The sequence below is a fragment of the Brassica napus genome, chromosome C3, assembly GCF_020379485.1.
Source record: "Brassica napus cultivar Da-Ae chromosome C3, Da-Ae, whole genome shotgun sequence".
Classification (NCBI taxonomy): domain Eukaryota; kingdom Viridiplantae; phylum Streptophyta; class Magnoliopsida; order Brassicales; family Brassicaceae; genus Brassica; species Brassica napus.
Window position 1 is genome coordinate 18,573,194 of NC_063446.1, and position 24,519 is coordinate 18,597,712.

At 33.6% G+C, this 24,519-nt stretch overlaps 1 protein-coding gene and 1 long non-coding RNA gene across 2 annotated transcripts; one reads left to right on the plus strand and one right to left on the minus strand.

The window, feature by feature from the left end:
• The first annotated feature begins 11,588 nt into the window (after positions 1-11,588).
• Positions 11,589-13,587, plus strand: LOC125583629 (1-aminocyclopropane-1-carboxylate synthase 11-like). The gene is made up of 4 exons (XM_048750909.1): positions 11,589-11,987; positions 12,101-12,232; positions 12,327-12,487; positions 12,573-13,587. Exons 1-4 carry the CDS (start codon positions 11,847-11,849, stop codon positions 13,531-13,533), a joined length of 1,395 nt encoding a protein of 464 aa, XP_048606866.1. The 5' UTR covers positions 11,589-11,846; the 3' UTR covers positions 13,534-13,587.
• A 4,597-nt stretch (positions 13,588-18,184) lies between these two features.
• On the minus strand, positions 18,185-20,808 carry LOC125583630. Its single transcript, XR_007320677.1, has 5 exons — positions 20,095-20,808; positions 19,562-19,686; positions 19,168-19,377; positions 18,994-19,073; positions 18,185-18,833 (listed from the first exon to the last, which is right to left on the minus strand). It is a non-coding gene; the product is annotated as an uncharacterized LOC125583630 (long non-coding RNA).
• Between the last annotated feature and the right edge of the window lie 3,711 nt (positions 20,809-24,519).

The window sequence follows — 24,519 nt, forward strand, 5'->3', positions numbered from 1 at the left end:
GCGAGAGCTGATCTAGTGAGCTTAGTAAGCATCAATCAACTCGTGCATAAAGCTTAACTAGAAGCGTGTCGATCGATATCTATATCGGATAATCGATCGACAGAGTGAAAGGTGTATCGATCGATATCCCTATAGGATTATCGATCGAAACTTGCTATTGATCGAACACATTTGTTTGGGTCATTAGATATAGTTAATAGACAAGTCCAAACATGCGATAGCTGATGGACTTGTTGATTTGATAGTTGAGCTTTACATTATCATGCATGCAACGCATTAAGCATCTTTAGGATTATAATCCCAAGTTTCATGAATAGAAACCCTAAGTCTAGCAACCATCCTTCCATCAAACTCCAAATCAATCAATCGAGCAATTACATTGCTCACAAACCTGCTATTTACATTTAATCATTAAATCAACCTAGCTTAATCGAACTGATTAGATTTATTTGGTTCCCTAGCTCCCTGTGAATTCGATCCCTAAGCACTACAACTCGACCTCTTATTTGAGAGAGTATAAATCACTCCTTAGGGTAATTTGAGTGATATCATCTTACTGCATCGAAATTCTTCCATGTGTGTAGAGAAAGCTGGCCATTTTTCAGGTGACGACACCATCTTCACCAATTGAAAACAATCTGCGGCAAAAACTACATCAGAAAACTGGAAGGTTTTCACGATTCCATCGCCCAAATCAGATTTTCAAATTCAGCATGTAAAGGTGACAGACTTCGTCGGAGATTCATTGCCCCTAACATCACATCATCTGAATTGGTTGTTCGACAATACCATCCTTGGCCGGTAAAAACATCTTGCTCCCTCCAAGCTCCATCAACATAACACTATGGTATGCCCTATGGATAACAAAATCTGGCTGGATGTCCCCATGATTTTTCTTCACCGATAACTATGCCTCAGCCAAAATTGTCCTTTCTACTTTAGCTATGCGTAGAATTTCATGGGGATTCTAATTCTTATTCTTGTAAATCTTGTCGTTTGTGTTTTTCCATATATACCACATAATCCATGGGAAATGAGTGAAATCATCGCCTTTCTGGAGCCTCCAAAAGAGATAGTCCAAGCTAGTAAAAACCGAAGAGGACATAAAAATTCTCGGGTGGAAAAAAAATCTTAGATAAAGCCCAAGTTTGTAGTGTCGGTGGGGATTCGAAGAGGACATGATTAGTGATTTCCTCCTCTGTCCCACATAAACTACACCGTAGATCATAATCAATCTCACGTATCTTTAGAGTCTTCGACACTGGTAGTGTACCAGATACTGATAGTATTTGCCAAACAAAATGTCTCAATTTTGGAGAACACTTAAGTTTCCATGAGAAAGTCATTAGGGGTTTGATGGTAGGTCCATAATTAATCGTCGTTGGACCCCTGTCTGGGTATAAGGATTAAGTTCTAAAATCTGACTTACCGAGTATTTGACAGACTCTGTAAACATCCACCCATATGTATCTGGCCGCTGAGTCCTACTAACTGTCAATCCTTTGATGATTTTCACATTGTTTGGATGAAAATATGCATTGAAAAAATCCACATTCCATGAACGATCGAATCGATTAATAAGACTTTCCACCTTTAGAGAATGGTTTAAAAATTGAATTTTGTTTTTTGGCATTCCTAACCTTGGGCGAGGAGTGGGGATCCAAGGGTCAATATTCCATACGGAAATTGACTGGCCAATTCTCACTCTTTTGATTAGCCATTTTTTTAACTAGAGGTTTTGCTGAACAGATGCTTCTCCACCCGTAAGATGAGGAATAAGATCTGTGATCATCCAAAGGATCGATATTCTGGAAGTATCTTTACTTTAAAACCTTTGAAAACAAACAATCTGGTTTATCTATTAACCGCCATAACTGTTTTTGAGTAATGTTGTGTTAAAGCATTGAAGGTCCCTGAAGCTCTAGCCACCCTCTTCCTTATGTATACATACTTTGTCCCATGAAAACTAGTGTATACTTTTTTTGTTTCTGCTTCTACTCCATCAAAAGTGTGCAATAGTGCTCGTAATTTTCTTAGTTACCCCTTTGGAGAGTCTGAAACATGACATTACATACTTTGGCATAGATGTGGCTAACGATTTTATCAATAGCTATTCTCCCCCTCTTGTAAGAAACCGAACTATCCAACTATTTACTTTAGTATTTACTCTCCCATTTAAGAATCCAAAAATCTGTTTTTCTTACCCGCCCAAACTTTCAGGAATGCCTAAGTAATTGTCCATCCCTCCCAGATTCGTGATACAAAGTAGGTTGTGAATATCCAACCTTAACCCATCAGGGACCTTATGACCAAAATGTAATGACGACTTTGAAAAGTTGATTTGTTGGCCTGACACAATTCATAATCTTTGAGTAGCTTTAGGATGACCCCCCCCCCCCCCCCCCCCCCATTCTTCAATTGTAACCTTACAAAAAAACAAACAATCATCTCCAAATAATAAATGAGAAATATAGGGGCTTCCTGCGCTATTTTTAAACATGTTAACCTTTTTTCTCTATCCTCCTTTCGAATATTAACAATAAGATCTTCTGTGCATAAGATAAATAGATATGGAGACAAAGAATCCCCTTGTCTCAAACCTCTTTCTGGAAAAATATGCCTTTTCGGTTGCCTATTTAGAAACACCTTATAGGTAACTGATGATATACATTGCATCATCAAGGCTGCCCAATCCATAGAGAATCCCATCTTCAAAAGAAGGCGCTGCACAAAGGGGTACTCTACCTTTTCATAGGCCTTACTTATATTCGTCTTAATTGTCAAAAAATGTTTCCTTACATGCGTTGTTAGTGTGCAGCCCATGGAACATCTCCTGAGCAATGATAATATTTTCCGATAGTAATATTTCCGATACAGAGCCAGATTGAGTCTATAAAATTAAATTTGGTAATAATCCTTTAAGCCACTGATGTAATACCTTTGCAATAATTTTATAACTGACATTGCAAAAACTTATGAGTTGGAGTTCTGTCAATCGGTTAAGTCTAGCCGTTTTAGGGATGAGACAAATATTTGTCCAGTTAAGTTTACATCAAATATCCCCGACCTAAGAAAGTTATTAACTATGGCTACCACATCCTCCTTAATTATTGACCAAGATTATTGATAAAATAGTGTTGTTATCCCCTCCGGTCCATGAGCATTTACTGGATTTATCATGAAAAGTGCTGCTGTCACCTCTTCTTTCATGGCCCTGGCCATCAGCCTGAGATTTTGGGCTTTCGCAACCAAGTTTGGAACTTCCTCTAAAAATTATCAAACTCAGATGGAAAAGAAGTATGAAACAGACTAATAGACCATGGTTTTGACCCACTTTTACCCATGGTTTATAAGTGTTTTAACTATTAATTATTATTATATAGAGTCTATTTAGAGTATTTATAGGATCATGAGTGATTTGGAGATAAGTGATTATTTTGGAGCATTTTGGAGATATTTGGAGCAAGCACCCGAGATGACCATCGAGTGACCATCGGTCGATATTGAAGAGGAATAATCGATCGATGTTTACATCTTGACATCGATCGACAGCGAAGCGCGCAGAAAGCCCGTTTGGTCACATCCGACTTGAAGCCCAAGTCTTCACCAATTGGCAAGATTACCCCTGACGAGTTTTAACCTAATTATATAAGCTTTGCCAACATGTTAGAGGCAAAGTGTGCTTTCTTGTTTTACTATTTTCACAGCAAAGGTTTTCTAGGATTTTGATAGATTGGAGAGAAGATCCAAAGTTATATTTGTGATTGAAACTCCATTGATATCTATTTACTATATCTAATGATCTCAACTATCGTATGTCGATCAATTAGAAAGTGTCGATCGATGATCCCATAGAGATATCGATCGATACACCTTTCGCTCCGTCGATTGATTATGCAATAATGATATCGATCGACACGCTTCTAGTTAAGCTTTATGCGTGGGTTGAATGGCAGCTTACTAAGCTCACTAGATCAGCTATCGCCTTACACATAACAAGAAACTTAGCTCAGTTAGAATGTTTTCAGGATGAGAATGAAGCTCTCGCTTTTATCTATCAATCCTAGGGCAAGTTCTAGGTAGCTAATCTTGAAACATACATTAATGAACAATCCTAATGACAATTATCACAACTCAGCAATCTATAGTTGGGGCTAATCCTTCCTAACTTATTTAAACCTTAAAATCTAACAATGAAACTACTTAAACATGGCCAAACAATTCATAACAGCAATTAGGTAAGAAAACTTCATTAGAATAGTAAATAAATATTAATGGAGTTCCAATCACAAATTATAACTTTGGATCTTCTCTCCAATCTATCAAAATCCTAGAAAAACTTTGCTGTGAAATTAATAAAACAAGAAAGCACATTTTGCCTCTAAAATGGTGGCAAACCTTATATAATTAGGTTAAAACTCGTCAGGGGTAATCTTGTAAATTGGTGAAGACTTGGGCTTCAAATTGGATGTGGCCAAACAGGCTTTCTGCGCGCTTCGCTATCGATCGATGTCAAGACATGAACATCGATCGATTATTCCTCTTCAATATCGACTGATGGTCGAGCTCGATGGTCATCTCGGGTGCTTACTCCAAATATCTTCAAAATGCTCCAAAATCATCACTTATCCCCAAATCACTCATGATCTTATAAATATAATAAATAGACTCTATAATATAATAATAAATAGTAAAAACACCTATAAACCATGGATGAAAATGAGTCAAATCCATAGTCTATCGGTAAGTGTGATAAGACCCTTCCTGTCTATAAGGCTCTGGCTTTTCACGGGAAATGCCCTTGCCTTTATTTCTGTCTCTAAGTTCCTGTGATTGATTCTTTGTTCATCCTTTCGATCATCCCTGGAGCTACGTTCACGAGTAAAGAAAGTACTTTATGATCATCCCTGGAGCTACGTTCACGAGTAAAGAAAGTACTTTATTGATGGAAGCGAGTTTCAAAATACAACATTCGTGCTACATACTAGAGTGAAAACCATACAGATTATATAAGAAATAATTTAATGGAAACTTTCTTATTTTCTTGGAATGACAAGGAGCGGTCAATCCATGTTATAGGAATCGGTCAATCCAGAAGTCATAGATCGACGGATTGATGTCAGCTAGCAGATTAAAGGCATACTCAACACTTCTCACAATAACAATGTTTTACATCGTTTCTAGTTTATAGTCTCTTTATTTATGCTTTATTGGAATATAATTTTGATCAAAACTTATAGCTTACAATCACATTGGTAAATTTAATTCTTGTTGTAAGTTTACAAGACTATTACACACAAGGTTGTATATGATTGAGGTAATGCAAAAAATAATATCATAATATAAGTTTTATTGAGTTAATATTATATATTGTAATCATGTTATTTTTGTCAACTTTGAGTGAATTTTGTTAAAATAACTTTGTATTTGTTGTATTTGTTGTATTTATATACATGTATAAATTCTTTTAACATATATCTATTTTATTAATTTTTAAAAAGATTAAGTTAAAAAGATTCTAAAAAGATCAAACAATAGTATAAATTTTGTGTTTCTTAGCGATGTGGTTCTGCGATAGGTTACTAGAATATTCACACTCATTTCATGCGCTCTCAAAAACTGCGATAGGTTACGAGAATATTCACACTCATTTCATGCGCTGTGAAAAACAATAGTATAAACAATATTCACACTTATCCACTTATTCCAATGTTTTTCTCACACAACATGTCATCAAAATCCACAATACGAACGGAATAAAAAAATTCAGTTGGACCAATCCATCCAAATATTATTTACTTGTCAGTATTACCTTAAATGGTGAAGAAAGAGGATCAGTAACAATATAATTACTATGTAAGATATTAGATAGTATTAGATTTGATGTCCATGGGGTGTTATTGGTTTCTACGTTTTAATGGAGTTGAAAATCCAAATCAAATCTATTGTTATTGGTTTTATGATTTTAAAATACATATTCAAATTCACTGTTATTGGTTTTATGATTCTAAAATAGATTTTCAAATCAGATGTTATTCAATTATAAGGATTTGATTTGGATTTGCATTTGCATAGATTTATAAATATTTTAAAGAGTAAAATACAAAGAAGCAAACATTGAGTTATACCTTTGTTATTTTGAATGGATTTTTCTTATTGGTATTTTCGAATAAGAAATTTATACCAAAAACCCTAGAGGAAAGATTTCCAAATAAATTATAGGCACTTTAGAAGTTTGGTTTTTCACTTTTTCGATTGTTTCTTAGACCATCTCCAATGGTACACAAAAAAATTCTCTATATTTCACTTTAAAATAGGGTAACTCTATTATAGAGTTAGATTTTCTTCAATGGTTCACTTTATAATAGAGTAAAATATAGAGTAATGTTACCTTTTTACTCTATATTTGGAGTGAAAAAGCAACATTACTCTATATTTAACTCTATTATAGAATAACTCTATTATAGAGTGAACTATTAGAGCAAATCCAACTCTATAATAGATTTACTCTATTTTAGTGTGAAATATAGAGTAATTTTTTGTGTGCCATTGGAGATGTCCTTACAGTATAGTATCTAGAAGATGAAGCGACCATGAAAACAAAGAAAAGAAAGACTTATCGTTAAGCTCTTGCGTAGGGTTTGATATTTTCGCCGTACAAACGCAAGAGTCGGATGTAAAGTGGCTTTAGTATTTCAGATACCTTTGCATCATCACGAAACTGTGGTCTTCCGAAAAGATGGACTGTTTATCGATTTGTTTCTTTGTGGTGGAGGTCGACGGAAAAAAAACAATGATGAAAAGTTTCTCGAGCTGTTGTTTCTTGTGCAGAGAGATATTATTAGTATGAAACGTGTCTTGCCTACCAAATAACACAACCAATTACAAATCAAGAAGAATCACCATCAAATGAAACAAGAAAATTATATTTTGTCAAACATAACAATGTGTTCATGCTTGTTTTGATAGGTTTTTAAGCTTTTTTGTCAAATGTATACATTATCAAATATGAAACCAGAATTTCTTGGACTTCAAGAAACTTCAGAAGAAGATAAAATATATATATATATATATCGCATGAAGATGATGATGAATTAGTTGCAACTCCATTTCATTCATTTATAAAAATCCACTTATTTTGATTTTGAAATTTATATCATTGATAGTGAAATCTGTTTGTTTGATTTTGAAATCAAGGGATTTGTCAATGATTTGTAAATCCAAAACTTTTTTCTAAATCCACTAAAATACTAGAACCAATAACCCCCACTTAGACATTCAATAGATATAATTTAGCTTTAAATTAAATGTAGCAAACACAGAATTAAATGCGCCTAAAAAACAAACAAAGCTCCTATTAGGAAATAAGTACCTCAGTAGAAGCTTTCATATGGAGGATTCTTTTTTTCTTTTGCAAACCGCAATTTGATTTAAAATTAAACTTGGTTCAGTGCATACAAAAGCATGTTTGGCTACAGAGTCAGCCTTATCATTGGCGGCTCTAGGGATCAACTTAAACTCAACGAAATTGAAAGCACGAGAAAGCGAAAAATATATCATAATGGAGGACGCCGTAGATTTTCAAGACGAAAGAGTTGTTCCTTATCATCTTGATTAACGATTGAGAGTCCGAATGGATCACGATCGATCCAATTCCACGGTTGAGGGAAAAGATTATGGCATGTCGAATAGCCAAGGTTTCCGCCATTAGGGGCGATGAGACAAATGTCTCGGTCGCTGCGTGTTGAAATGTTCATCTATCGAATTTATGCCCATACGGACCACCCGAAGATGTTCCATCGATCTCTACGCTACTTTTTAACTTGTCGACTTAGCTGGCCGCATCATCCATCAATCTATTTCTCAGTCTGACATACATAAGTACATCTTTGTATCTGGCTAACATTTATACTCGTCTCGTTATCCAACTTCGTTCTATGTAAAAAAAATAAAAATACAATATAATATAGTTAATATCTTACAAAATTATTCTTAAGCCTAATGTATTTATTTATAACAAAATAACCCTAAATTCTCACCAAATTTATGGTAAGAACTGATGCCAAAAATTTTTAGTAAGAATTTAAATGGGATGATTATTAATGATTTCTTTTATAAGATGATATTATTTATAGGAACAAACATTACTGTCTATAGATCTTCACTTATTTTAGAAAAACATTTTTTAAACTAGGTTGTTAACACCCAACGATTTAAATTTATATATTCACAATAGTAACAAATAAATATTTTGAAATATTTCTTATACGATCCGACATATTTAAACTTATTTCTCAAACAATATAAATAACAAAAACAAACTAATACTATTTAAATAAATTTTGGGTTTCTCTAATATTTTTTTTCAATTTTCGAATAGTAAAATAATTCATCAAAATACAAAAAATGACAAATCTAATATTTTTTCAATTTTATGTACAACTTAAAGTACATAAAATTTAATTTTTAAAATATTATCAATTTTCTGGGGTTTTTAATGGGTCAACAAGGAGTAGGTCACATGTTAATGATAATTTTTTAGATTTGTACCGGGTTTTATCAGATTTTTAATTAACAAAATTTTAAGTAAATTTAAACTGGATTATATATGGATCATCGGGTTTACTAGTTCAACCACGGGTCTGGATCGGATATGAAAACACTGAACACCTATTTTTAACATAAACATGTAGATCAAAATTCAAGAAACAATACCTAATACCAACTAACATTTTTACCCAAAAATCAAATTATGCGCTTTCAAAATGCTGGTTAAAATCTAGTTATCACATTAATGAAGCCAACAATGTTGAACTCTCTAATGTCCTATCTATACTATTAAATCAGGATCCTATTGTCTTTTTTACCTTAGTCTGTCATTTCTTTACTAACATTGCATGTTTTATTAATGGCAATCAAGTAATATTAATAACACATCTATATTGGACCATTTTTTTCGGATCCATCCCACTGTCCACTTCAGATCTCTCTTGGGTCATTTGGGCCGATTAAAAAATCAGATCCAATTCTCACATTTTTTTTCCTTTGGGTCATTGAGTCCAAGTTCAAATAATTTTTTTCAACCATTCTTAATTATTATTTTTTCTTAATATAATTTAATCATTCATGATTTTTTTTCATTGAAAAGTATAAATATTTATTAAAAGTATATAATTTTTTTTATTAAAAATATTAACCACATAATAAAATTAATTTATCAGAGTTATACCAACTTAATTCATTAAAGAAATACAGTTTAATTTTTTAAACATAAATAGTCATTTAAAATGAAACACGATAAAGAAAGATAAAAAGTTTAAGTCTTTTATAAAATAAAACACAAATATATGAAATATGACATTTACTAAATATTTGTCAATTGAAAAAAAAAAATAAACCCGCTCTTTAAAAGCGCGGGTCAAAATCTAGTTTTCAGTTTAAGAAGACAACATACTATAAGTACGAAGACTCCATGAAGACTCAATCCAGAAATATTGGACATATCTCTTATATATTAATTGAGAAACATTACAACATTGTTTTGTAGCCACGTGTCACCATGAGAATGAAATTCAGAATTCTTAGAGAAATAAGTTGGTTCATCTTAACTTATATTATATTTTTTATTAAACTAGCTATTAATTTGATAAATAGTGTACAAAATAATATTATCGCACTTTCCTTAAATAAAGCTACGGAATTGCCTAATATGGTTAACGTATATATATGAAAATTTATGATTATGAATAATAAATATTTGATAATAATGTTTGTATCTTAGCTCTTTTTGTTTAATTTTATATTATTAAAAGATATTAAACAACAACATTAACCATATAATATAAAAATTATTTTTTTATATGTTATATTTTAAATTTTTAAAACGACTGTAAATTACTAAAAACGTTATATGTCTAACACTAAAATTTTGTGATCAATGGTTTAACTTTTGTTTAGGTAATAACAAGGTACAAATGACCATAAATTGTATGAATATGAAGTCTCATTTACTAGACATTCAAAACATAGAAAAATACTTAAATATGATAATTTCTAAATTTGTATTGAAAAAGTATTGAAAATTTAATATTTAAATTTTGAATTTTGCATTCAAAAATCGTACATTAGAAGTTTTGTGTTTATCACATGAGTATTAATTCTTAATAATAAATATTTATATTGAAATTTAGTTATATACCATATAAAATAAATAAATTGATTGTTTTGATTTATTTACTAAAAAGTATCATAAATAAACAAGATATATTGTTTTGATTTATTTCTTTAGTCTAATTTAATTATATACATAATATAATACGTAAATGAATACAAATAAAATAGAAAAAAAAATATTTTTATATATAACATTCATTCCACGCAATTGCGCGGATCTTAAGTTAGTTTTTACTAAAATATAAGTACGGGATATTACGAGAATATCTCTCATAATTGCCACTAGCCGGAATGATCGATGGAAAATGTGGTACTATACCAGGAGAATTAAAATTTTAGATTTTAGGTTTAATAAAATAAAGTTTCCAAAAATTGAAGATCATTTAAATTGAAACTTTCCCAAAATTAATAAAAAAATATTTTTTGATAAAGGGCTTAAAATTAATAATTTTTAGTATGAAGACTTTCCATAAATGGAACAATTCTTGGAATGAAACTTTTTTAAAATAGAAATTTTACAAAATGGTAACTTTCTAAATTAAGAAATTTTCCATAGTAGAATATAGGTTTCTTAATTAGAAAAATAGATCTATGATTTCCAAATCTTGACATATTCGAGACACGAAACTAAACCGTCATAATTTTTTAAACTTTCTTCGGTTTATTATTGATCATGAAGATGATCTGAAAATATGACAACGAGATATTTCTAAAGATACTAAGATCACCTTATGGATTATTCCGGATCGACAGAAAACCTTGTTAAAGCTTACTGTTTGTGAATCCGATCTCAGAAATGAATTTGGAAGAAACAACCGTATATAATTTCAAATGATTCTCCCCTTTCGGTTGTAGCTAGATCTATGAGTGGAGAAATTGCTTTGAAGATTTAGCTTCAAAATAGTCTGTTTGAATCGGCCATTTTTTTTTTCTTATTCTCGTTTTTTTTGTAGATGATATGGCTCCTTCTCTATGGAAGCTATTGGTGGCTACTCTGCTGACATTTCGATAGAGCTTCGCTGTTTCAAAGTCCCGAGATCTATTTAAATTTTTTTTAAAAAAGGATTTCTTCCGGTGGAGATGAATTTTAATTACTACACCGAGGTTAACGAGTCGCTACAAGAATCTTGTTAAACAAATTTACAAATGGGTATATTGTATGATTAAATATCCGTGCTCTTGAACATGATACACCTCTGCTTATTGTTTATTTACTTGCTGTCCACTGTCCAAAATAAAAACTTTTAAAACGAAAATACAGAGCACGACAAGTACAACGGAAACTAATAGGAAGTGAGGGAACACAGCAAAGGAAATAATACTTCCGAACAATAAAGATTATGAGCATTAAATTAAAAATAAATGTGTGCGTGCGTGTGGGTCAAAACTAATAAACACTATTATGTACGTGTGTGTATTAGTCAAAAGAATCAACACCGTCACTCACTATAGCTAATAATGTCGGAGCAATGTCTCCTTGTAGACTATCCTCTGGATTATATATACACCATTCTTCGTGCTTGTTCCTCATCAGGGCTCACATTTTATATATATATCAAAACTTTCACTCTAATAATTCTCTCTCCCTCTCTCTCTCTCTCTGCTACAACTTACAAGTATAAGTACTTGTCCTTCTTACATATATATTGATCACCGATTTATAACATCTAAGAATGTTGTCAAGCAAAGTTATCAACGAATCCCACGGACAAGACTCATCCTACTTTCTTGGATGGCAAGAATACGAGAAGAATCCTTTCGACGAAACCCTTAACCCTAGTGGGATTGTTCAAATGGGTCTTGCTGAAAACCAGGTTTGTATGAATTCTTAACTAATAGTACAAAACTAAACTACTGTGAAAAAAGCTCTGAACTTCTTTGCCGAATGCCCGCTAATCTGTTGGTGTATAACCTATTGTTTATGCAGCTTTCATTCGACCTAATAGAGTCGTGGCTTGACGATCACCCCGAAGTCTTGGGTTTGAAGAAAAACGAAGAGTCAGTTTTTAAACATTTAGCTCTGTTCCAAGATTACCATGGCTTGCCGGCTTTCAAAGATGTAAGTAACACTAACTTCTCTGATATATTCAGAGTGTTAATCCAAGTTTTACTGTACTATGATGACACTAAGTATATATGCTTTGATACGACAGGCCATGGCTAAATTCATGGAGAAAATCAGAGGGAGCAAAGTGAAATTCAATACAAACAAGATGGTGCTCACAGCTGGCTCAACCTCGGCCAACGAGACTCTAATGTTCTGCCTTGCTAATCCAGGAGATGCCTTTCTTATCCCTGCACCTTATTATCCAGGGTACGTTTACACTAAAGTTTTCAAATTCATTACCGTTGGTTACAAGAAAGGCCACTAAATTTGTTTGTTGGCTTATCATTTAAAGGTTTGATAGAGATCTCAAGTGGCGGACAGGAGTAGAGATTGTTCCGATCCATTGTGTAAGCTCAAATGGGTACAAGATAACAAAGGAAGCATTGGACGAGGCGTACGAACGAGCTCACAAACTTAACCTAAATGTTAAAGGAGTTCTCATAACGAATCCTTCAAACCCTCTTGGAACTTCCACCACCCGTGACGAGCTTGATCTTCTTCTCACCTTCACATCCGCCAAGAAAATCCATATGGTGAGCGACGAGATCTACTCGGGGACGGTGTTTGACTCTCCTGAGTTCACCAGCGTTCTAGAAGTGGCCAAGGATAAGAACATGGATTTGGATGAAAAAATTCATGTTGTTTACAGTTTGTCTAAGGATCTAGGCCTCCCTGGATTTCGCGTAGGCTTGATTTACTCAAACAATGAGAACGTGGTGTCAGCGGCGACCAAAATGTCCAGTTTTGGACTCATTTCTTCCCAAACTCAGCATCTGCTAGCCAACTTGCTGTCTGACGAAAGATTCACGACCAAGTACTTGGAGGTGAACAGGAAGAGGCTGAGAGAGAGAAGAGACAGGTTGGTTTCGGGTTTGAAGAAAGCCGGGATCGGTTGTTTGAAGAGCAATGGGGGTTTGTTCTGTTGGGTTGATTTAAGACACCTCTTGAAATCCAACACGTTCGAGGCCGAACACTCCTTGTGGACAAAGATTGTATGTGAAGTCGGTCTAAACATCTCTCCAGGCTCATCTTGTCACTCCGATGAGCCTGGTTGGTTCAGAGTTTGTTTTGCCAATATGTCAGACCAAACACTCGAGGTTGCTATGGACCGTGTACACGGTTTTGTAGAGGCCATGGTGATGAATACTAATCTTGGTAAACAAAAGAGAACAATGTGGGATTCAAGGAGAAGATCTCTGATCAACAAATGGGTCTCCAAGCTATCCTCTGTTCAATGTGAATCAGAACGTTGATGATTTTTTCTCCGAGATTTTTCTCGATTGCTTTCCAAATTTTCTGTTTCTTTTTTAATATGGTTTTTCACCCCAGATCCGGCACATGCCATTGTGGAGTTTAGCGCTACGAAATAAGAAAAAAGTACTGTTCTTTTTATGCGAGGATTGAATGAAAATCCTATTTGTGTTTTCTTCTTTTGTGTATTCAATTTGTATTCTTTTATTCTTTAATATTCATGTAATACTGTAACATGGAATAAAATCACTTCTTTTATTTCAAAGGAAACCTCTGTTGATTCATTTCCTGAAATTAAGGTAAATCGATCGTACAAGAGACACTGAACCAGTTTTTTGTACGATCCTTTTACATAAAAGCACATTTTGGCCAATTGGCGCACTTTTATTTCGTCTTTAGCCGTAATAAATGTTTTTTACCAAAAGGATAATATATTTTTAAAGATAATTATTGACCCAAATTGCCTTTAGTTATGATCAAAAGATTTTTTAACACATAAAAAATAAAATCATTTTGCATAATTTTATATTATTATTTATTATAGCTTTTCATTTGTTTTTTGATTATTTTAATTTATAAGATATATAAACGAATTTTTGATGAAATTGAAAATTACATTTTTTTTTCTTTTTGGTCGATATTTTTTGTTATAAATTTTGATATTCATATGTTTATTGACATTTTAATATTTTCATTTTATTTTCAAATCTCAAATTTAAATTTTACAAATAACTTATTATAGATAACATATCGTGGATCGTGGACCACGTATCGCGGACCGTGTATCTGGTTGAGTGTATTGTTGGATAGGCTGTGGGCACGCTTTTGGTGGGCATATAAGTTGCGGACAAGTGATACGTGGATTAGGAAATTTTGACGGAGAAGTGAGTACAGATGGATCTAGAACATTTTTTTATCGGGAGTACAACATTACTTATAACTAAACTCATTTATAAAATAAAATTCTTAGAAAAATACCTTAAAATTTAATCTTATGCTATTCCATTTTCTGGAATCCTTTTATAATAACATCAGTAATTTTTTCAAATAATTTTTTTAAAACAAAACAAACAACACAATCATTTAAAAATTGACCACTTATATGCTTCTGCAAGATAGTCTTCACAATCTTCATCACGGAAAAACATTTTTCAACTGTAGTAGTGGCAACAAGTAAAGTCAAAACTAGTTTTAAAAGCCGAGAAACCTGGGGATGTGAAAGATGTTTCTTTGTCTCTACCATCATACATACAAGATCTCCAAGATCCTTCAAATTAGCAAATCTTTCATCTTCACGGATGTTATCAATATAAAGACCAAGTTGATGTTCAAGAGTCATCCGCTCCATATGACTAAAATTCTTAAGATAAAATTCAGACAATCTCTAACTTTCAAGTGATCAAACTCACAAAATGAACCACTGGGGGTCAAAGAAGCAATGCAACCAAGTAATTCAGTGATTACCTCATCAAAGTGGTCATTAAACTCCTGAATTTGAATATCCAACATAGTGTAAAAGCATTCTACCTTATAATGATGCAAGTTGGTTATATTACTTTTTTTCTTGAATTCTTCGAATTAGACTCATCATTCATAACCAGCAACTCAATCTTATAATTTTCACAAAAGGAAAAAACTTTGTTGATCAAAGATTACCATCCATTTTCTCTGAGCTTATACAGTTGTTGCTCGGTAGATTTCCCAAGCGACATAGCATTCAGAATATCCAAGTCTTTTCTTTGAAGAGCCTTTGATAAACTATATGTGATCCCAAAAATAAGCAACATTAACTATACGTAGCACACAAATTCAAAGGTGTGGAAGTAATTGAGAAGACCATTAGCTTGCCGTCTTTTGATACCATCACTTTCAGCATACTCAAGTACTTTAATGATAGAAGAAAACAAATCAACCAACCGCAGCAATTTTTTATAGTGAAAGCCTCCAACGATTTTTACCGGGTCTTTGAAATGAAACCTCATGTTTTAGTCCTTTTCATGTCTTAATTTCACATTTCTTAGTTATTTCCTTTATTTTTTCCGAAAATCTTCTCGAATCATATTTTTCCTCTTACAAGAAGCCCCAACGACAATTAACAAACAGCAAGCTTATCAAAAAAAAATTCCCAACTGCAAAATGCTTTTGAGCAACTGCCACGACAGCTAACTGGAGATGATGAGCAAAACAATGGATGTAAAATGCAGAACTGCATTCTCTCAAAATCAAAGATCTCAATCCGTTGAATTCACCCTTTATATTACTCGCTCAATCATATGCTTGTCCTCTTAACTTTTTCATATTCAGTTCATGTTTAGCAAACAATGAATTAATATCACACTTTAGAGATAAAGAAGATGTCTCTTTCACATGATCTAGATCAACAAACCTTTCTTTAACTATCCCATGTTTATCAACAAAGCGAAAAACCACTGTCATTTGCTCTTTTATTAGAAACATCTGCAGACTCATCCACCAACAAGCAAAATATATCATGACCAACTTCTTGAATGAAATATTCAATAACTTCTTCTACAAAGCAATGGACTATATATGTCTGAATTTTGTGGGACACCATCTGATTGTTTTTGGGAGCATTCTCTAAAACAACCTTACTCAGAAGCTCATTTAGCTCTGCAGTATATTTCACAAGCTCCAAAAAGTTTCCCTTGTTAATTGAATCGAGTGACTCATCATGACCTCAAAATGGTAGTCCTTGTGTAACAAATACCTACAAACATCAATTGAAGCATTCAATCTGATCATGTATTCATTTTAACTGCATCATCTTGCTTATAAAAAGCATGAACAATTTATTGCCTCGGTCTCATCAAATAATCAGTATTTTCAATGCACTATTGTGAAAACTGTTCACTGCTCCAACATGATCTTGTAATCAGTCAGTCTTGTTCCAGTCATCAAAGCCAGTTATCACAAATGCATTACTTCAACCTTTTTTCAGTGTAATCTCTAAACAAGTATCAGAACAAACAAAATGTTTTGTCCTTTTTCACACTATATTCCAACCAATCGTCATAGAGATTAAACCAAGATGGATTGAATATATCAATTTAGATGTAAACAACCTTTTATGAAATTCATGATCACGAGGTTGACAAATAACATATTTGCGTCTTACCTCATCTCTTTGATTTGGAGGATATTCTGATATTCTTTTCCTTTCTCCGAGATCATAAGGTAAATTCTCCAAATCGTTTTCGGACATAGACTCACACTTTCTTTTGGGTTTGAAATATTTTCCACTGAAAATTTAACTGCAAAAAAAAAAATTCTTTCATCAAACAAAAATTCTATAGTTTCTAAGTTTTCATGATTTTTTATTAACTAAGTACTCACGCTATGCTAACACAAAATTCCACACAAAATGCAATATGTTTCTTACTGTTAATTTCCCATCCATTCTCATGTTAAATAGTAATTAAGTCTTTATATAGTTTACCAATTTGGAAGAAAGAACGTCTAGCATATAATCAATTAATTAAACCGTAACTACTGTAAATTTTTGATACTAAAATTAGACAACAAAGTAACAGTTCTGATTTATGAAGCAACAATAATTTAATATAGAAATTGTTACCTGTGTTACTTTTCTGTTCGTCTAATTTAGAGTTTACTAATGGTTTGTTCGCGCGGAGTATTTGTTAATTATGTGACATAATATTTAATATTTGTTTTCAATCTAATTTTTTTATCATAAATTAACACTAAGTTGACAAATTCTATTTCAAGTATTTTTGTTCGTCTGATGTTGTTGTCATTGCTATCAAAAACGGTACCTTCGCGTACATAAGTCATCTATATATCCTAAAAGCTTAGCTATATTTATTGATCATTTGTATTATGTATATCACTTATTGTTATGTTTTTGTATTGTACTATATGAAAACGAACATATAATTTAAGTGGCATTGGAAAAATTCCCAAATCTAAATGCATTCTTAAGTATAGTATAGAAGAATAATTATTGTGATGTATTAGTTTTGAGTTTATTTATTATGAAATTCACGCTCGAAAAACTTACTTGTAAAAATAACACTTGCTTATTGTAGTTTTTTGTTAGTAAAAGTTTCTACTGAATGTAGTATTCAGAAATAACATGTGTCTGGTTCGAGACCATTAACAAATCTTGTGTGTTATTTCTGAACCAGACACTTAAAATACATTTAATATTCGAGATAACCAAAACTTCCTTTCACCATCTTACTAACATGTGTCTGGTTAGAGACCATTAACAAATCTTGTGTCTTGTGTTTTCAGTCGTTACCAAAAGATCATTTCCCATCAAATGCTTTGAAAAAAGTCTCCAGTACAGCACCCAAAACGTACCTAAACAAAGTGTAGTCATTAGAAAGACTTGGACATCATGTGAAGCATAACAGAGCACAAGAAAGCAACGATTGTCACCCTTAAGAACATTCCCATAAAATTTTCCTCGAAAGGGCCCCGCTAACAAAGCTCCAGCAACTGCTTTGCCAAGAAAGAAGCATTATCCCGACCTCCCAGCCAAGAGCAGGACAAATGAGATAATATGGTCCCGACCAAGGAAGTTGTTACAGAATAAACTTGTATCTCAGTTTTTGAAAACACTCAAATTTGGTTAAATTCTTTAGTTTACACATTGAGCAATACAAAGGATTGAATTTCTTTTGTATTATTATCATATGGCATTAGCGAAAGAATCGAACATTTATTGTTCCAAGTTATACTTTTATAAACGCTAAGGTAGGTTATTTGTTTACTGAAAATTTTGCTGAGAATAAAAAGAACAAAAGACTCTGGATGAATGCAACAAAAAAAGAAATGAAAGAAAGAAATGTTCTCTATCTATCCAAAAGGTAGTCACTCTTGTTGTCTCGGAGTTGCTCTTGGAGCTTTTGTTACATCAAATTTGCTCAAACCACGGATCAGTTTGATGATATGAAGTTGTCTTTCTATTCAGATTGAGTTTGCTTCTTGTGGTTCTAGTAAACTACTAGTTTGTGGTTCGGGTCGAGAGCTTCAATGGCCTGTAGACAGATTATAACATTGTGTAAAGAGTAAAGCTCCTTCAACAGGTTCTATAGAAGAAGAGTTGGTCCTAAATGTTTACCTGAAGCAGACTTCACACGCAGTGTATAATGGCTCTTGCGAACCTGTATGGAGATAGTGAAGCCCTTTAGCGCATATCTCAAGCTTCTGTCTCCAGCTCAACCTAGGATTATCCGAGTCATACAGATGGTCTTTAAGCGTTCCTTTTTTCATATACTCATACACAACGATCATCTTGCTTTCATCATTGCAATACCTGATTAAAGAAACCAAATGCATGCGTCTGAACTGAGACAACATTTTGATCTATGTCCTGAATTTTTTCTATGTAAAGCTATATCGAGCTGATTACTATTTCTATGTTCGAAAATTAAAAAAAAAAAAAGACATTACATTCTGTGTTTGGAGATACTCACGGTCCAAAAAAGATTGATTCTGGTGAGATACCATGTAATAGAAATCTTTCTTTCGTCGTTTGCTCTTTATCTCAGGGACACTGCACTCAAAACAAAAGAGAACTGTTCGATCCAATAAATATTTTTAATATATAGTATTTCATCAGTGGAAGAGCAGAGAAGTTGGTTTCAAACCTTTGGATAAGGCACCAACAAAAGTGAAAGTAATTGTCGGTCAAGAAACGCACTAACAGATGGGTTACGTGAAAGTGGTCACCTGTAGGGAGATGTGATATAAGCATTTAGCTCAGACAGTGTTAACGTTTCGATCTTCTTAACATCACCATATTTTGTAGACGTTGAGGATGAACCTTCCTACCGAGACCAACCTTGTGGTGACCAACTCTGTATATGATTTATAACATGAAGAAATGTAAGTTATTTGCAGAGTAACAAAGGTTATAACTCCTTACTTTGTGAGATAACTTTGGCTGGCAACACTCTCGTGGTCAAAAAATAAATGTGTTCCTGGAGTAGCATTTAGAAAAAAATTGGCCTAAAATAACAGATGAGTGTTAGAAATGGTTACCTCCAACTAATTTAGGGTTGATATTGGTGGCTACAGAAACCTTTGGTTCCACACCTGACATTACTAATTCCTCATCGAGGAGCTCCGCAAGGTTGTCGAATACACTTATGCATGCGGGTCCGTCCCTGCAAAGTTGAGCATTCAGACAGTCGGACGTTAACAATTAAATGACATTTTGCAACACTATAGCCTCCACCTTTCCACATATGAAAATAGCAAAAGATATAGAGCAAAATGAATACCACTACACAAAGTTAATAGACTTTTATCATGACATTCATCACATAATATTTTTTTTTTTTTAAGTTTGATACAGAGAAACTAATGGTTAAGAGAGAAAGTTTTCCTAGTCCAAGCTTCTTCCTTTGTTCTGTACCAAAGACAAATAAAGTTGTATATATTAAATTAGATCTACAGTTCCTAAAATTAGATATCTCAGAATAGCAGGAAGCAGTCAACAACACAGAGAATGAACATTTTTCCTAACCACACACAGACTTAATTAGTACTTCAGGGAAGCCTGTTAACTAAACCTGAAGATGTAAGCTAGATGTCATGTAAACGACGTAAGGTCAGACGGCAACAACCAAACCGCTAAGGGGATCTATGTGAAGCAAGTAATGAGTTCAGGCTTCAGCCATGAGGCGTCTGAGTGGATTGGGTTTCTCGGTCTAAGTGGTCCTTATGCCCCGCACCTCCCCCAATGATATCTGCAGAGGAACATAAGGATTAATGGCAGATTTTAGAGGATGAAATAAATTATAGGTCAGGTAATGAAGTGTCTAACTGGCAATTCAGTGTTTGTGTTAGCCAGTGACAATAGCTGGTCGAAATTATGAAACCTGTTTGCTCTATGAATCTGATTGAAACAGGGGCATCAGCGAATCTGAAGTTTTGGATGCTCCTGGTGACATCAAAACCAGTTAGCTCCTAAAAGGGATCCTTGTTTTGAGCAGGTCTTTGAATCTAGATGGTGAAGGATTAAAATAAAATCATGGATTCAAGTAACTTATAAGAGATTAAAGAGAATCAGATAACCTTCCCGTCAATCAGAACCATCTCAACACCCATGAACTTACCCCTTTTCTCTGCAATGACCTTCCTTCAATTCGGAAAATAGAATCTGGAAATTAACCATTCATTTTTGGATCTTTTCTGGAGAACTCTTGAAAAAACGTTAGCAGACAGACGGACTATGAAACTCACTTGTGAAATTGATCGGAGGAAAGAGTCATTTAAGAAGAGGTGTGATTTTAGTACAGGTCTCCACGTGTTAAATTTTAGTATTGCACTAAAATGGTCTGATTTTTGCAGTTCTATTGAAGAAGATTCGAAGTAAAAATCACATTAAAATAGTGTTTTGCAGTTGGGTTAGAGATGGCAAGAGTGAGTATAGAAAGTTAGATACGATTTGAGAACGTATTTTTCTAAAAGAAATCCACCTTGTTTAAGGATTTACATCAAAATAACATATTAGCTAGTTGAAAGTAGACAACATTTTCTGAGAGACTTATTTCAGGTGGTGAGATCGTAGATGATGTGAAAGTCGTGAATATAAAATTTCTGGATGGGTGAACCCTGCAAAATGAATCGCAATATTCTCCATAGATGGTAGATATGTGAATATGTTTGTTTCATTAGACATTAAAAGTCGTGTACACTTTTCATGGCATAGATCTTAAAGCAAAGTCATAACTGAAGTGTGATATCGCGGTGTGAATACGTTTGATATGCTCAAATTTATCCTATTGAGCTACTCTGCAATTTCAGAAATGCATTGCAATATTTAAGGATCAAATCCACAAAAACTCTGGATTCACAATAAAATTCAGTTATCGAATTAATCCAAACAAGTAAATAGAACACAAAAAAAGGCAGCAAATAAATAGGTTGTCAACTATGGAGAAGGGCACTAGACTCAGAGAAATTTGAAGTAAATCAGAATTGTAGATCAAACAATTTCTCAAGGTTTATGAAGAACTAGAGGGGTTATCCGCGCCTCGCGCGGAATATTATTTTATTATGGTTATATATGATGTTTTTGGATGATGTAACTATGTGGTCAGTATTTATTCGTGAAGATCATGATTTAATATTTTATTGTGTTATGTAGTATTACGTTATAAATTAATATATTACGTGTTAGTCTTTTCAATAATGTGCTGTTGTGTGTATAGTAGTATTTGTTAGTAGTGAATTGAGCTTTTAATGTAAAGCATATTGAATTTCAATAACTTTGAATTTAAACATTTGTTGATTCTAACATTAACGGTTTCAGCGTAAAAATTGTATTTCATATTTTCACATTTTTGAACATTATTCTTTTTTAACAACATTGAACATTATTAATGTTTTTTCGTCTATGCATATTTTGACTTGAACCGTCACCATCTATGTATTTATTTATATTTTCGGTATGCGGTGTTTCTTACCATCACCGGAAAAGACTCACATTTGTTGCTCTTGTTTTTCCTCTTCTTCTTCTCTTGTGAGATTATCTGATATTTTTTGTAGATCAGGTTTATGAGTTCCCAGTTGTGCGGTTGTTTCTCATGATGTTGTACGCTGTTCTGGTCAATATATTTCCTCTTCTTCCTTAGATTTGGCTAATGTTAGGAACTACATCTCCTTGGGTTGGGTCAGAGTTTAGTTGTCTTCCTTGTAGTTGGCTTGCCGTTGATAGTCCCTGCTAGTCTTGGTTTTCAAGATCTGGTTTTTGGTGATCTGACTTTTATGTTTTCTTCATAGCTCGACGATGGCTCCATAGTTTGCTGATTTTGTGTAGTCTCTTTTTCTTTCTTTGTTCTCTCATCTCGTTGCAATTTTCATCGCTGGTTGTGTTTTTGGTGGCTCTCCATTTCACATATATGCCACTCAAGGTTTGGATAGTGTTTTCCTTCTTGTATGTTTTGTGGGCTTGGAAGATTATTTCTTGTCTCAAACTTGAGCTTTGATTTCTCTGTGGTTGGCTTCCATTCTCCATTCCTTATGTTGCTTTTCTTCTTCTCCTGCTTCCTTTGGTATAGGTGTGTGGAATTAGTCTTTTGGTGCTTTGGTCTCTTCTATTCAGAGCTTTGTGGTTCTTCGTTGGCATGAGCTCCTTGTATGTGGTTGTTTTGTTTGTGAGGTGCTTCATACCTTTTAGCTGGTGGTTGTGCATTATGCATGTGTTTTCCTGCTTCGTGGTGACTTTGGTGCGGTGATTATTCTTTCTCTGATCCTTTTTTTAGTGTTTTGGATTGGTGCTTGATCACGTTCATTTGTGTTCTAGACTTTTATTGAGTAAGTGTTACTATAGTATTCTATTTTTTCTTTGTGATTGTGGAGATTTAAGTTTAGATTATGTGTCTTACTCTAGTTTTTTTAGTTTAGTTATTTTATGATTTTTAATAGTAAAATAAATTATAATTTGTAAATAAAATAATAGAAAATTAATAAAAAATAATAAAATAGTAAAAATTTATATTATTTTTAGTTGTGAATAAATAAAATATTTAAAATCTATTTTTATTTTTTTATTTTTCTTTAATCATCTCCAATTTTATTGACTAATAAAATATATTATAAAACTTCATATAATAATGGTTAGTGTGAAAAAAATAATAGTGCACAATTAGAAAGTACCAAGCCAAATTGCAATAGTGTAAAAGAAGAAGGACCAATAATGTAAAAACAAAAATACATGGGGACACATGTCATCAAACCCCCTTGCCACTTGTCATAAGAAGAGAAAAAACTAACTTTATATATATAGAGCAATAGTGTAAAAGAAGAAGGACCAATAATGTAAAAACAAAAATACATGGGGACACATGTCATCAAACCCCCTTGCCACTTGTCATAAGAAGAGAAAAAACTAACTTTATATATATAGATAGTCCTTGAACTCAAACAATATTCAAATAAATCAACTTTCATTGCATGTACTATTTGTGTCTAGATCCTAGAATTCCAAATCTCTTGACAGAGCCATGGCAAATTGTGCATGGTCAGAGTTGTTCCCTTTGACCGTAGTGTCTATCTCCGGTTTGAGGGCTCTGGTCATAGACCCCTTCTCACCATGTTCGATCAAGCAATTAAGCAAAAGAGAGGCACGTTTTGGTTTGATAGAAGATTGTGCAAAAAATCAAAAATCCGAGAATTGGTTCAATCTCACTGGTCTTGCTCGGAGCCCGAATCAGTCATCTCCAAAACAAACAGGGTCAGAGGCAAAATCATCGAGTGGACGAAGGATAAGAATGCTAAGAGTATTGGAGTGACCAAATCTACCCAAGACCTCTTAGAGGAAGCTCTCTCTCTCTCTCTCTCTCTCTCTGCCCATGTTCCAGACCCGGAGTGTATCTCATCCATCTCTCGATTACTTGAACAGGCCTATCTCGACGAGGAAGAATATTGGAAACAGCAGAGTCGAATTCAATGGCTCCAATGTGACGATCGTAACTCTAGTTTTTTTCATGCCGTCACGAGGGGCAGATGACAAGCAAACAAACTCTCTATTATTAAGGATGATCAGAGAGATATTCATGACACTAAGGAAGGGATTGTGAAGGTTATTTCTCAATACTATCATGCCATCTTCTCCGCCTTAGGATTCGACTGTGTCGCAACCGTAAATAAGGCTATTTCCCCTTGCATCCCTGCCTACGATGACTCCCAGTTAACGTATATTCCGGATAGAGAAGAAGTCCGTAAGACAGTCTTTGCTATACACGCGGACAAAACCCCGGGACCAGACGGGTTCTCCGCTGGCTTTTATCATTCTACTGGGATATTTATAGGTTGGGATATTTATCTGGACATCTGAGAGTTCTTTGATACATGGTACCTTCAACGCAGAAAAAATGAAACTCATATTCGACTCATCCCAAAATTCTTCTTCCCGAGGAAGGTATCTGATTTCCGACCAATCGCGCTGTATACTACTCATTATAAAATCATTGTGAAGATTCTGCCTAATC